Genomic DNA, 15,090 nt, shown 5'->3' on the forward strand with positions numbered 1-15,090 from the left:
GTGCCCATTCATCCGTTGTTGTAGCCTTTGCTCAGTTTCCCCAATGTACCATGCCTCCGGGTATCCTTGCCTGCAACGTATAAGATAGACAACGTTGGCTGAGTCACATGAGTACCTGCCATGTACAAGGTGGGAGGTGTTCCCACGTGTGATAGTGGTATCTATGTCCACAATCTGACACGTCTTGCAGAGTCCACCATGTCAGGGTTGTATGGAGTTGTCCTGAGAGCCGGGCAGTTTGCTACGAACAATGATCTGTTTGAGGTTTGGCGGTTGTTTGAAGGCAAGTAGTGGAGGTGTGGGGAAGGTCTTGGTGAGATTTACACATGAAAGAAGTGAAACTATCACTGTATTCTAACAGATGAAAGGCTTAACAGACAATCAATTTTTCAATGTATAATTTCAGTTACATCACACTGCAATTTTTTGCTATAAATTCTGTGTTACGATCAAGCCCTCCACAATCACCTGATGAAGGAGCGTCGCTCCGAAAGCTAGTGTGCTTCCAATTAAACCTGTTGGACTATAACCTGGTGTTGTGTGATTTTTAACTTTTAACTGAAACAATGTGGCTCAGTTTTTAGCATTCCTGAGTTAAGGAGAAGTGATCTTATTCTTGATAATTATCTAGTCATTATTTCAGAAAATGATCATTCGATTTGATTGTGATGACTTTCAGAATTAAGTTGACTGATAGTAAGGGGGAAATGCTGAACAGAGGGAAACAAGAGAATTTAAATGAGGTGCCCTGTAAATAACATTTGGAAAGCAGGAACAAGAGAATCACGCCATTTTCTTTATTTTAGTAATCACCAGCACCTTGTTAAAGAAAGGAATGCAGGGAGAACATTGTCATTTTAAACTCAGAAAAGTGACATTGGTAACTTCAAGCCTTAACGACGTCCTGCACTGTCTTGCAATGTGAGCCGAATCTGCCTCAATTTTGCCGTAAGAGCCTTTTAAAACATCACACCACAGGAAAATGCGTTTCGTTTATTTTGGCTTTTCATTTGTACATTTGTCACTTATTACTGCTGATTATCCCTTAAGCATGGATCTAATCCTGTATTTTGTCTCCGGTTGATTGCTCACCTTATTTGTCCATTTTTTTCCCCACCGTTGTGCTACCAGTCAAGCAACCTGTCAACGCCTTCCATGCAATTTGTGCATTAGTTCTCCCTTCCCCACCCCCACTGCTCCAAAGTGCATCCTTCTTTCCCCCCAACATTACTCAATGCCTGTCTTTGTTGAAGGGTTATCCACCTTAAACATTAAAATGTAGTTTTCTGTTTTTGATATACGGCATTTCATTTTGATATCAATTTCCAACGTTTAAACATGTTATTTTTCAACCACAAAACCTTGTGACCATAAGGGTCCTTTTGTTATCAGTTTTGTTCGATGGTGACTTTTGTCACTGATTTCTGATACCTGTAAAGCCGGTTTTTTTTTGGAATTTTCCTTTGACAAATTGGCCGGTGCGTTGAATTTACATTCTGAATCTTTGCCACGTTTCAGAGGAATGTGGAGAGATTAACTGAAGTCTTCTGCAAAAGTGAATAAGAAATAAATGAGTTGACTTCTCAATATTTATGTGCTGATGGAGGGGGGAGTTAAAGGCAGATCGTAGCCTTAAAGTCTTTGCATCTTGATCGTCCTGAAGAGCTAGTGGACTCAGTTTCCTCACAAACTGAGCCTTGTTTGATTCTTTTATGTTTGTTTGATATTAGTTGCCAGCAGCAGACAAAGAACCTCCATCCCTTCCCTCACCCTCTCGGTGAATCTGCTGTCCGTGCAGTGACCAATGAAAAAACCGCGTGAGGGGAGACCCGTTACCAGATGTTCCAATAGCATTTGGCATGTGGGGAATGGGCGCCTCCTTCAGCCAATAGAATGTGAACATGGTTTCATTACCGCCTCAGATATCCACCAATAGCAGCGTGGGAACCTGCAAGTGTGATTGACGGATTCATGAGCCAACCACTCTGGAATGTAGTTGTGATTGATGTGAACACTATCCAATGGATGGCGGTGGGGCGGGATCCCAGCGCCAGTTGCTGTATGTGGTTCTGAAATTGGGGAGAAAGCCAGGTACAGGGAGCGGCCTCGAGGGAGATGTAGAACGGGCTTCAGCGCATCACTCCCGGACTGAGATACGTGCCGGCCGGGGCAGTGAGGAAAGTGATGGAGTGTGGTCTGGACAGGTTCTTCACCTGGGAGGAGGTGCAGAAGCACTGTACCCGCAACGATCGCTGGCTGGTGATCCACAGAAAGATCTATGATATCTCGGAGTTCAGCAAAAGGCACCCGGGAGGCGCCCGAGTAATCGGGCACTACGCTGGGCAGGACGCTACGGTAAGATTGGAGCATTGACAGCAGTGAGGGTGAAAGAGTGAGGTCTCTCTCCAAGCAATCACTCAGCAGTAGGGAAAACGAAATGAGTGAGCGACAACCAGAGACCGACGAAATCTCAAATAGTACCACGCCAAGTTCCCGAGGATCTTTGTTTTAAAGCTGATGGAGTGGAGTTGCTTTGTTACTATTGATCCATGATCAGAGAGAGTGAGTAATGCAAGGAAAAAACACAGATCACTCATTGACATGTCATTGCAGAGTGTCCTTCACGTATTGGATCTTTCTGTAGGGCTCCAAGCAGGAAAGTTGCTTTATTATCAGACCGGCTTTGCTGTGATCTAAACCATAATGGGCAATATGCATTGACTAGCGAGTTCACGCTTAACAATAAACCCGAAATCATCTTCATTAAAGATCAGATGGTATGGCCAGCCCATTCCCTGCTGTCCAGAGAAAGCGAGGACTGCAGATGCTGGAGATCAGACTCACGAAGGGTCAAAAAGTGTGCTGCTGGAAAAGCACAGCCGGTTAGGTAGCATCCCAGGAGCAGGAGAGTCGACGTTTTGAGCGTAAGCTCTTCATCAGGAGTGGGGGAGGGGATGGTGGTCGTGGGGGGGAATGCCCAAGAGGACTGAGAGATAAATGTGAGGGGAGGTGGGGCTATGGGGGAAGGTAGCTGGGAATGCTTAGGTAGATGAAGGTGGGGGGTGATGGTGATAGGTCAGAGCAGGGGGTGGAGTGGATAGAAGATGGACAGGTTAGGTCCATGCCCCCCCACCAACCCACTGTCCACTCACGGCACCTTCCCTTGCCACCACAAGAGGTGTAAAACCTGCGCCCATCCAAGGCCCCAAACGCTCCTTCCACATCCAGCAGAGATTTTCCTGCACCTCCACACACAGCATCCATTGTGTCTGTTGCTCCCGATGTGGTCTCCTCTACCCCCCACCTTCATCTCGGTAAAAACAAGGACTGCAGAGGCTGGAGATTAGAGTCAAGATTAGAGTGGTGCTGGAAAAGCACAGCAGGTCAGGCAGCATCCGAGGAGCAGGAAAATCGACGTTTTGGGCAAAAGCCCTTCATCCTCCACCTTCATCTACCCATCGCATTCCCAGTTACCTTCCCCCATAGCCCCACCTCCCCTCCCATTTATCTCTCAGCCCTCTGGGGTATTCCCCACATTCCTGATGAGGAGCTTATGCTCAAAACATCGATTCTCCTGCTCCTCGGATGCTGCCTAACCAGATGTGCTTTTCCAGCAGCACACTTTTTGACCCTGTTTTCCGGAGGCAGACTTCACTGTCACAAACATTACTGATCAATGATTGAAGTAAGATTCATTTTGACTGACTGTCACAGGTCAATAATCATAATCAGGGAGTGTGATCATCTGAAATTATTGTACCAAATATGATTAACATTTACTGATGGAGAATCAAAACAGAATAAAAGATCGATGAATCTTAAAGAGACAGATTGATGATCACATCTTACAAACCAACAATTGGGAGAAAAAGTGATCTCAGTTCAGTAACATCAGGATAATGATCAACAATTAAAGAATGTTCTTAGTGTCAATCAAAGAAAAGTATAAATCAATGTTCTGGGAGCGTTCACAGAGAAATAATTAAAAAGTACTGAATTATGAAGATCACTTATCAACAATTAAAAAATTATGTGAGAATGCAGAATTATTACAATAAGGCTGAGAATAAGATTCAAGACTCAAGCAATACATATAAAAATTTGGAAAGTATCAAACATGACATGTAAAGTTGGTACATGACTTGGCCATCCAGGGCCTTAGGATCAGCATTGTGAAACTGATAAACCTCTGCTGTAGACCCTCTGAAACTGAGGAGCCATTGAATAGATCTGTGATATCCTCAACTGCACTGTGGCTACTTAGCAGAACTTCTGGAGTCCTCAAGAGTGTCCTTTTACCACACATCCTATGATCCCACTTCTAAAGTAATTCCCAGAGATTGGGTGACAGCTTGAAGCCAGCCTATCTCTCATCAGACCTGGTAATGAGGAAAACGTTTCATATTGAGCATGCAACTCATTCCCATGTAGATTTGTTTCCAAAGAGCCAGTGGTGAAAAGTATTGAAAAATTGAAACAAGTTGAAAATAGTAATTATGACGTCTGATTTCTCTTGAGGAATTCTTCGCAATATGACATGTCATGTTAAGAATATAGATATTTTCCAGGACTTTTAATTGTTTGGTGTTTGTATGTCCAATAGCATTATTCTTTTCAAGGTCTGATTTAACCTCATTAGTATTTGTGTAAATAATTCAAATACTGAGGCAGTGCAATATTCTTCCACTAATTAGCAGAGATAGAAAACAAGTTGTGCATTTTTGCACATGAGCTCCTCAAGTTGTACCCTCAAGTTTATTTCAGAAGCAATTTCTGCTCTTTTTTTAAAATCTTCTTTGGTAAAGTTTTCTTTGGAGGCAAGTGTCTGACTTAGAGTTACTCTTAAACATACTGGTAGGTCATGTTCTAGCTGTTTCCCATCCACAAAACTTTGAGTTTGGCTTAAGCATTGATATTATTAAGGGGGAGGCATGATGATATGGTCTTTGCAAACAAGTTTTCCAATAGTACATGCTATGATTCCAGTTCTGTTCATCTTTTTTTGCAATGTCCATCTCTTGATTCGGAGATGCTGGTGTTGGACTGGGGTTTACAAAGTTAAAAATCACACAATACCAGGTTATATTCCAACAGATTTATTTGGAAGCACTTGCTTTCGGAGCGCTGCTCTTTCATCAGTTGGTTAAAGTCATCTTTTGAAGCCAAGCAGATGACATCTGCTTGCATGAATGTGCTGGAGAGCATTGGAAGTGAATACTTCATGAAAATTATAAAATATTCACAGTTATTATAGATCTCCAAGGCAGTCCATTCTTCTAGACCTTAAACAATTCCAGCTTATTGAATAACATTACCTGGAATTGTCTGCCGTAAAACATATCTCTGTTGCAGTAACAACTCATCAAAGTAATATTTGCAAAACTTCAATGCTCTCAAGTCAGGAAACACAGCTGCTGTATACTTCTTTTGGAAGCTGTTTTCCATACAGGTTGGAAAAGAAAGAATTTTGTTACAAGTACTGCTATGTGATCTGAAACTTGCCTAACCTTCAAAGACTGCTCGATTGAAAGAACAATTGTTCCCAGAATTGGATAGTTTGGCAGTATGTAGTTACAGCTCAGAAATGATCCAGGAGAGTAACTACCTGTAAAGGAGTTCCTCTTTCCTGGATTGGATGTAAATACCAAACTAGCTTTTTCTTCTGTTTGCTTATAGCTCTCTTGGAGCATTCAGATCTTAAAAGAATGGATCCGTTTTATGAATATGAAAGACTAAACTCACTTCTGGTCATATTTGTCCTGCTTTCATGAAACACTATGTACTCTGTAGTTGTTCAATGGAGAATGACAGAGGATATCTCCCCCCCCCCCCCCCCCATTCTGAGGTGGGACCTGCCTGCATCTATGCCACTTCCAGTTTGTTACTTCTAATTTTTGATATGTATGGTGTTTAGTGAAGTAGTTTAGAACCCTTTACAGTACGATCTGTCTGGTGGTTTATGTGCTACTCTAAGATTCCTTATGAATCATTGTGCTTCTCTATTAGAAATTTGAATAATAGCTACTAGAATACTATGAAATACATTAGAAATTCTGGTATTGAGACTGACTCTAATACAACGAGGGGTACATCGGCTTCCAAGAGATCAATTGTGTTAGGGAATTCTGTAGTCCAAGGTACCGATAGACGTTTCAGTGGCCAGCAGCGATAAAGCAGAATGGTGTGTTGCTTCCCTGGTGCCGGGATCAAAGATGTCTCAGAGAGGGTGCAGAATGTTCTCACAGGGGAGAGGGGCCAGCAAGAGGTCATTGTCCACAAAGTTCCAAAACAATGCAACAGCATATGAAATGGTAATTGCTGCTCATGGAATTCGAGGAATTACATAAATGATTTGGATGCAAGCATAAGAGGTACAGTTAGTAAGTTTGCAGATAACACCAAAATTGGAGGTGTAGTGGACAGCGAAGAGGGTTACCTCAGATTACAACAGGATCTTGACCAGATGGGCCAATGAGCTGAGAAGTGGCAGATGGAGTTTAATTCAGGTAAATGCAGGGTGCTTCTTTTTGGGAAAGCAAACCTTAGCAGGACTTATACACTTAATGGTAAGGTCCTAGGGAGTGTTGCTGAACTAAGAGACCTTAGAGTGCAGGTTAATAGCTCCTTGAAAGTGGAGTTGCAGGTAGATAGGATAGTGAAGAAGGCGTTTGGTATACTTTCCTTTATTGGTCAGAGTTTTGAGCACAGGAGTTGGGAGGTCATGTTGTGGCTGTACAGGACATTGGTTAGGCCACTGTTGGAATATTGCGTACAATTCTGGTCTCCTTCCTATCGGAAAGATGTTGTGAAACTTGAAAGGGTTCAGAAAAGATGTACAAGGATGTTACCACGGTTGAAGGATTTGAGCTATAAGGTGAGACTAAACAGGCTGGGGCTGTTTTCCAGGCTGGAGCGTCAGAGGCTGAGGGGTGACCTTATAGAGGTTTACAAAATTATGAAGGGCGTGGATAAAGTAAATTGGCAAAGTCTTTTCCCTGGGATGGGGGAGTCCAAAACTAGAGGGCATAGGTTTAGGGTGAGAGGGGAAAGATATAAAAGAGACCTAAGGGGCAACTGTTTCACACAGAGGGTGGTATGGATTTGGAATGAGCTGCCAGAGGAAGTGGTGGAGGCTGGTACAATTGCAACATTTAAAAGGCATTGGATAAGTATGTGAATAGAAAGGGTTTGGAGGGATATGGGCCGGGTGCTGGCAGGTGGGACTAGATTGGGTTGGGATATCTGGTCGGCATGGACAGGTTGGATCGAAGGGTCTGTTTCCATGCTGTACATCTCTAGGACTTTATGACTCTATGACTCTAAATGTATTTTGTTACTAAGCACTGAGATACCCTGATACGATTAGTAGCTCAAAATACTGTAGTTTGTTTATAAGTCTTTTAAAATGAGGTTACTTGAAGATAGTGAAGACTGCAGATGCTGGAAAGTCAGAGTCGATAAAATGTGGAGTTGGAAAAAGTACAGCAGATCAAGCAGCATCAGAGGGACAGGAGAGTCAAGGTTTCAGGCAGGACCGTCATTAGGACTCAAATGAGGTTACTGTACAAGTGGAGGATTGGACACTTATTTAAAAGCTTCTTTTTTCTAATAAACATGTTTCTAACTGCAGCACTAAATCTGGACTAGATTACCACTCAAATAGGTCACTGAATATGTTTTGTTGCAAAGTGAAAAGTAATTATATTCTACCATTGTGCTCTGGTTCCTGGAAAATTTAAGTTTTGTGATTTTGCAAGTGTGTCTTAGCAAGAGAGTGAACTGAAAAGTTAAGCATTGCAACTTCAAGAGCAATTTATGTTAATTTTCCAACAAACATAACCTGTTCCCTGCCCTCCTGTAACTATATGGTGTTTTGTTTTTCTGGGTGGTTTGTATGGAATTTCTGATAATTTAGAATTGTGACAGTTGCTTTGTGTATATACAGCTCCCCCTCCCCCAATGCAGTTGTACAAATCACCTTTTTATTGAAGTGAATAAATCAATCAGTTTTAATATGTAATTAACTAAAGGCCCTTGTGTAGTGGAATTTCTGAAATAACCATTAGCATTTTATTAGGATCTGACAGTAGTTTATAAATTGCACATGCATTCAGTAATTTTTCAGGTCAAATTTTTTTTTTCTTTATGCATTCACGGGATGAGAGCATTGCTGGCTAAGCAACATTTGTTGTCCATCCCTAATTGTTAGTCAACTACATTGTTGTGGGCCTGGAGTCACATGTAGGCCAGACCAGGTAAGGATGGCAGTTTCCTTCTCTGAAGAATATTAGTGAACCAGATGGGTTTTCTTTCCAACAATTGATAATTGATTCATGGTCATCATTAGATTCTTAATTCCAGATATTTATTGAATTCATATTCCACCATCTGCTGTGGCAGGATTAGAACACGGGTCACGTGCAAATTTATCTGGGTCTCTGATTTAACAGTCCAGCAATAATACTACTAGGCCATTGCCTCCCCTAAATTTTGTTGTCCTTAAAAATTGAATGAGAAACAATTTATTCAAGTTTTTCACAGGTTACAGTTAGTTCCCCTTGAGATTGGTATTCACAGCACTGTTGGAGCAGCCTGCCAATTACTTAATGATTTTAAAAATATCTTCAATTTATTTGCTCGCATTGATAAGGCAAGAGATATTGATACATACTGAGGTTATGAAATATGTCAACCATTTTAAACATACGGCAACCTCCCAGATCCTGCAGACCTGTCAAGGAGCAATACTGAAGACAGAGTGTGAGATGAAGTGTGGCAGGTTGTAATCCTGTCTTCAAACAACGGTTCAGAGAAGGTTTACTAGATTAGCATGTGGAATGAGCCGATTACCATAAAAAGAAGGCTAATTAGAGAGGGCCTGTATCCTTTGAAGTTTAGAATCATCAGAAGTGACTTAATTATTACACATATGGCCCCAAGGACATGATTGGTTGAATGTGCAAAGAATTTTTCCCACCAGTGGGAGAATCTGAAACTAGGGGTCATAATTTAAAAATAAGGAGACACTCTATTTAGGACAGACATAAGGAAAGAAATTTTCTCTGAAGGTTGAGTCTTTGGCATTTTTTTCCTCAAATGGCAGTGGGTGCTGAATTTTTAAATAGTTTTAAGCCACAGATAGATTCCTGATTATCAAGAGGGTGAAGAATTATCAGAGGCATGCAGGAATGTAGAGTTAAGTTTAAAATCAGCTCAGCCACAATTTTATTGAACTGTAGAGCAGGCAAGAAGGATGGAGTGCCTACTCTCCTTTCTTGTTTGTACATTTGTATTCTGAGCAGGACTCTGGACTATGGGACATGCCTTTACAACTGAATATCTCACCCAGCTCCTGTCTATGTAGAGTGATGCCTTGCTACAAATAATATATTTATCTGCTTTAGCCATCCAATGCTAAAATGCTTTTAACTGCAGTATGCTTGATGTAAGCAGTGTGCCCCTGTCTATTTTACGTTGTTGACTACACTTATCATGAGATATGAGATTTATTATAACCCCTGTGACACTTAACTTTATGAATAACAGGTTGCTAAATCTTCACCTTCAATTATTTCACTGTATTGCAATAAACAATCAGTGGTATGATCTGAAACCCAGTAAGGTGTATGTGGACTTATTGATTAATTTCACTGTTCTTTCTGAAGGTGCTAGTCTTTTTTCAACTCTCTGTGCTGCCTTGGTGTTCCATTGTCATTTTAATTCCCTGAGTGCAGTGAATGCTGAATTCTTAAAAAAAAATTTGAGATGTGGCTATTGTGACTAGGCCAGTATTTAGCATCCATCCCTAACTATCCTTGAGAATATGGTTGTGAGCCACCTTGTCCTCGTGTCCAACTTTACTCTTCTTAAGCAGAGTGATGTCCTGCATGATTGGATTTAAGTTTCCATTGTGGGTTTCCCTTTATTTAAAAAATTCTGAATGTTGGAACATTTTCAAATCTTGCACAGACTTTACCACAAATAAAGTGCTTTACTCCAGATAACTACCGGTCTCTTCCTTTAGGATCCCTTCACTGCCTTCCACATTGATAAGACACTGGTGAGCAAGTATCTGAACTCGCTGTTGATTGGAGAGCTTGCTCCTGACCAGCCCAGCTTGGAATCTTGGAAAAGTGTGAGTACCATTTGCGGTCACTGTTCTGCAGAACAATCCGAGATTGCCGTCTCTAAAGAGAATAGCTTGATTGTTATTGAATGAGAATCATGATGTGTGCATTCCTGCAATAGAATAGTGACGATATTTGAGAAGTATTTTATTGTTTAAAGTGGTTTGGATAATTCTGAGGGGTTGAAATATGTATAAATACAAGTCCTCCTGCCTTTTATGTTGTTTCTATCACCATGAATTTCTAAGGAGAAAACTGCACATGCTGGAGATCAGAGTCGAAGAGTGTGGTGCTGGAAAAGCACAGCCATACAGGCAACATCTGAGGAGCAGGAGAATCAACGTTTTGAATAAACAATTGCTATCCTGTTTACACCAAAACAGATAATAGTTACCTACTTTAGACATTGTTCACAAGAATTTTGCTGGCATTTTTCTTTCCATACAAATTAAAAATGCAAAGCAGCACTAATTTCTCATTGTGCAATGGTTCCTCAAAGTGAGATTCCATTCACACTGCTAAGCATGAGTCTTTTTAAAACTCATGGTCTCTTTCTCTGTTTCACTGTCTCAGAAACTGATAACAGAGGATTTCCAGGAGCTGCGTGCACTTGTGGAAAAGACGAATCTCCTCAAGCCAAACAAGCTGTTCTTTGCTGGAATGCTAGCACACCTACTACTCCTTGATGCTGCGGCCTGGCTCACTCTATGGTATTTTGGTGCATCCTTTGTCCCCTTTATGATCAGCACAGCTCTTCTGGCCATTGTGCAGGTGGGTTTGCAGTTATCATGCACATAACTAGGTAAATTCCTTCTGTAGGAACCTAATTGTCATGTTAGGTGGAACTATATAATACATGAAGTGGGAAATGTATCACTCGGTCTGACTATCCATGTGTGCTACATAATCTTAATAAGCTACAGTCACCATGTTAGATTCTTTTCCCGAGGTTTTACACACGAGATGTAATTCGCATACACCAACTTCTGCAAGCAGTTAAAGTTTATTAAAACCTGTACAAGCCAGGTGGCCCCCTTTGGCATACTTCACAGGCATGCAAAATCGAATCAAAAGAGGCCCTGAACAATGAAAACACATCCTCTTTATGCAGGTCAGTTGGTCATGCTCACAGATACTCAGGCCACTCCTCCACAGTCACATGCCACTCAAGATAACTCCCAGCCTCAGTCACATGTTACCCCAGGTACAATGATAGGATGAGATCATCCTCAGAGATAATGCAAATGTAAATGCCCTAATCCTGGGGAATCGTTATGCAGATGATTTCCTGACTCAGTGATTCACCAAGACAATGTAGGTGTGACATACCTAGCTTTGGAGGATGGTTTGAAAGCATTACTGAATGGAAGAGATTGAATGATAGTTTAATTTGATAATAGTAGGGGGAGTAGTAGCAAATAACTGTTTAAATGGAGTGGGGAGTCGTTCGCACTCCTGCATGACTGTCGGCCCCACCAAAGACAGTCCTTTAAAGTTTAATCCTTTAATATTACATCAATGTCCAGAGAGATAGTACAATTTAATCTTTCAACATTATAATCAGTGAATCAAGTAGACACCAATTACCTTATGAACTGTCATAAATTATGTTTGATGAGTCAGTATGTTATTAGCAATTTCTGCATGTCACAATTGGTAACTTACCCTAATATCTTCAGGTCTGGTTGTCTCTTTTCTTAAATCCTTCACAGGATGAGGGTGACACTGACCAAGCCAACAGTTATTACCTATCCCAGTTAAGTATTAGTTAAGTGTTAATCCACATGCTATAGACCTAGAGTCTCATGTACCCCAGACCTGGTAAGGATGGCAGTTTCCTTCCCTAAATGGCATTAGAGAACTGACTGGATTTTTCCAATAAGCAACAATGGTTTCACAGTCATAATTAGATTCCTAATTCCAGATATTAATTGAATACAAATTCCAACATCTGCCATGGCATGATTTGAACCCGGGTTCACAGACCATCACTGGGGTCTCTGGATTTATAGTCGAGTGATAGTACCACTAGGCCAGCATTTCCCCAACCAGCAGATTTCAGATCAGGCTGGACAAAGGTCAGATTCCAACATGGGATGTTCTGCTCTCTGTGATTAGTGTAAGACTTATTTTAATCTTAAATTGGTATGGCTGAGACTGGCCAAGATAGCATGGATGTCCTAGTTGATGGGTATTGTTGCAATAACCTATGCAGTGCTCTTGGTATTAATTTGTAATGTGCTTTCTTATGATTTTGTTTGCAGGCACAGGGTGGTTGGCTACAGCATGACTTTGGGCACCTATCAGTGTTTAGCAAATCCAAGTGGAACCATATTGTTCACAAATTTATCATTGGTCACCTGAAAGTGAGTCACACTGTATTTGGAGTTTACTGCACTATCATGTTGCTAATCTACCATAACTCCTGTATCAAACACAATCTCTTTCCAGTAGTATGTGTCTCTAACTTCTCACTTCCTGTCCTGTGTTTGCTATCTCTGGCCCATCATTGCTTTCTTTTCTTTTCTCTTTATCTCTTCCTCCTCACATTTCCACCTGTCTTACATGTCTTTTTTATAATCAAGGCTGGGAACTTGTTTCAAGAAAGTTTGCCATAAAACATCTGACAAAATCATGCAATGAAACCTCAATGAAATTCCTGATTTATTTCTGCTCATCTCTCCCTGTTTCCATCTTATTTTCTATCCTTCATTGTCTGTTTCTGATCAGCTGCAGTTTGTTCTTTTTTATGTTGCCTTCCATATATTTGCATCTGTGTCTTCAGTGTGCCATTTTTCCTGCTGTCTATCTTCCCAGTCAATTCCATGTCAATGCCTGTAATTTTCTACATACATAGATCCCATGCTAATTGTTTACACTGTACACTTGTCCCATTCTAGTTTACATTATGGGACTTAAAGTACACCCCAGTTTACTCCATGACTTAAAGTACTACCAAATAATATACAGTGTCTCATTAACTTGTTTCAGTTGGCTAAGCTTCATTGGCTGAGGCCAGATTTGATCCCTAGTAGGTGGAGATCTCTCGATCTCAGCCGACTCAACAGGAGGGGCATTGCAATTGGCCTCAGGACCCTTTTGGACTAGGGAACAGAGACGTTACTCTGGTCTGGAGACTCTGAGATTAATCAAATCATCCCTTGTGCCTTTCCAGACACATCTACTGGAACATTAGCTCGTCAGCTAGTTCAGTGAGGACAGGATGTGATCGAGGTGTAATGACACTTGTCAACGAGGCTCGCATGGGATAACAGCTGGGGGGCATTTGATGCCTGCAGAGTCATACTCTGGGAAGAGCCAAAATCATGGAGAGAAAATTGTTATTCCCATTTCTTTCTCACGTAGAGAGAGGCCAATCGTCTAGGACACCAATGTTAGGATTTGAGGGGGTAGGGGGAGAATCAAAAGGAATTGATGCTACTGACTGTGTTAGTTCAGGTTGTGTGCTTGAATGATGTGTGCACTATATTTGAGATTCTCAGGGTGATTTCGGCTTTGACTGTCTTAAGTTAGCCTGATCATTTCTGTCTCTTTTTCTCTGGTGATAGGGTGCCCCAGCCAGCTGGTGGAACCACCTCCACTTTCAGCATCATGCCAAGCCCAACTGCTTCCGCAAAGACCCTGACATCAACATGCATCCCATCTTCTTTGTCTTGGGAAAGAAGCTCCCAATTGAGGTAAGTCGAACACAGATGTTCAGTCAGCTGCTTGGCATCTTCCTGGCAGGACTTTTAGAAACTGTTGAGGTTAGTAGGATGCAGGCAGAAAGAATGAGGGACAACCTATAAGAATTACTTAGGAACTTAACTGTTATGAACAGCAAGATGGGGTGTCTGGGAATTGGGATTATCGAGTGTGGCTGCAAATGGTTTTGAGGAAAGTATGTGCCTATGGACGGAGAGAGGGGTTCAAATATTCATGGTAGAGTGTAAGCAATGTCCAACGAAGGAAAGGTGATGGGGAATTTGGTCTGGATGGGTGCTTGAGAATAAGCAATTGTTGGGGAAATGGTGCTCAGGATGGGGTGGGGTTGGGGGTAGCATGAGCAGTACCTAGGGAGGAGGAGTGCCCAGAGTGAGGGAAGGGGAATGGTAGTCAGTGGGATTGAGGTGGGTACAGGGGAGAGGGGAGATGTTTCCAGGTGAGAGGAAGAAGCAGCATGAGTGATGGCTACCAAATCCTCCAAGTGGTTCCACATTTAAAGCAACTACATTTCAGCACTTAGCTTCTGAGTTGCAACTTTGGAATTGATATTTTAGACCTGATTTTCCTAACCCTGGGAAAATCAGTTTTGAGATGAGAGTCTCACCTCTTGTACAATTTTGAGTACAGAAAAATTAAGGAATACAGAAATAGGGTGGAAAGGTAGGGTTTGAGGGAGAAGATTGGCTATGATCTTGGCTCAGTAGTTTGAAAAAAGCTGGAAGGGTCAAATGGTCTACTTCAAATTATGTTTGTCTGTTTAGTGTGAGACCTTGTATTTGCAGAGAGAAAGGCTGGAACAGTGTACGGGAAATTACATAGATGATCTCTGTATCTTAGTTGCCATTGTGAGATGCAGTATGTAATTCCTGCAACTGGAACAGAGAATAGTTAGGCAGATTTAACAATTCCTAGGATTTCTGCTAGGGCAGTTAGACTTGCTTTAAATAATGTGAATGGAAACAAATGAGCTCGCTGTGCGTCTGTGTATATTTAACACCAGGTGCTGAAGGAGCACTAGCTGAGAGTAAAGGCTTTTTCAACAGCACCTTCCAAAGCAATGACCTCCATAATCGAGAAGATCAAGCAAAGTAACAACAGTAGCAAATGCAAGCTCCCTTCTCACGCCATTCTAAGTTGGACATATCTCATGGTAGCTTCACTGCTGCTAGAACTCTCTATGCAGTGATACTGAATTATCTCATTACATGGGAGCAATGGTTTGGAACCATTTTCAACT

At 41.5% G+C, this 15,090-nt stretch overlaps 1 protein-coding gene across 4 annotated transcripts in view; it reads left to right on the forward strand.

The window, feature by feature from the left end:
• Window positions 1-2,083: 2,083 nt before the first annotated feature.
• LOC122557874 (acyl-CoA (8-3)-desaturase-like) overlaps window positions 2,084-15,090 on the forward strand; it is a 46,395-nt gene continuing 33,388 nt past the window's right edge. For 3 of the 4 annotated variants that reach the window (XM_043706025.1, XM_043706024.1, XM_043706026.1), the window contains exons 1-5: window positions 2,084-2,355; window positions 10,025-10,135; window positions 10,701-10,898; window positions 12,392-12,493; window positions 13,697-13,825. In XM_043706025.1, the coding sequence (XP_043561960.1) occupies window positions 2,185-2,355; window positions 10,025-10,135; window positions 10,701-10,898; window positions 12,392-12,493; window positions 13,697-13,825 (711 nt within the window). In that variant the 5' untranslated portion in view covers window positions 2,084-2,184. The remainder of the gene's footprint in view (window positions 2,356-10,024; window positions 10,136-10,700; window positions 10,899-12,391; window positions 12,494-13,696; window positions 13,826-15,090) is intronic. The other variant, XM_043706023.1, reaches the window with a different exon arrangement.

This window comes from Chiloscyllium plagiosum, chromosome 16, assembly GCF_004010195.1.
Source record: "Chiloscyllium plagiosum isolate BGI_BamShark_2017 chromosome 16, ASM401019v2, whole genome shotgun sequence".
Lineage (NCBI taxonomy): Eukaryota > Metazoa > Chordata > Chondrichthyes > Orectolobiformes > Hemiscylliidae > Chiloscyllium > Chiloscyllium plagiosum.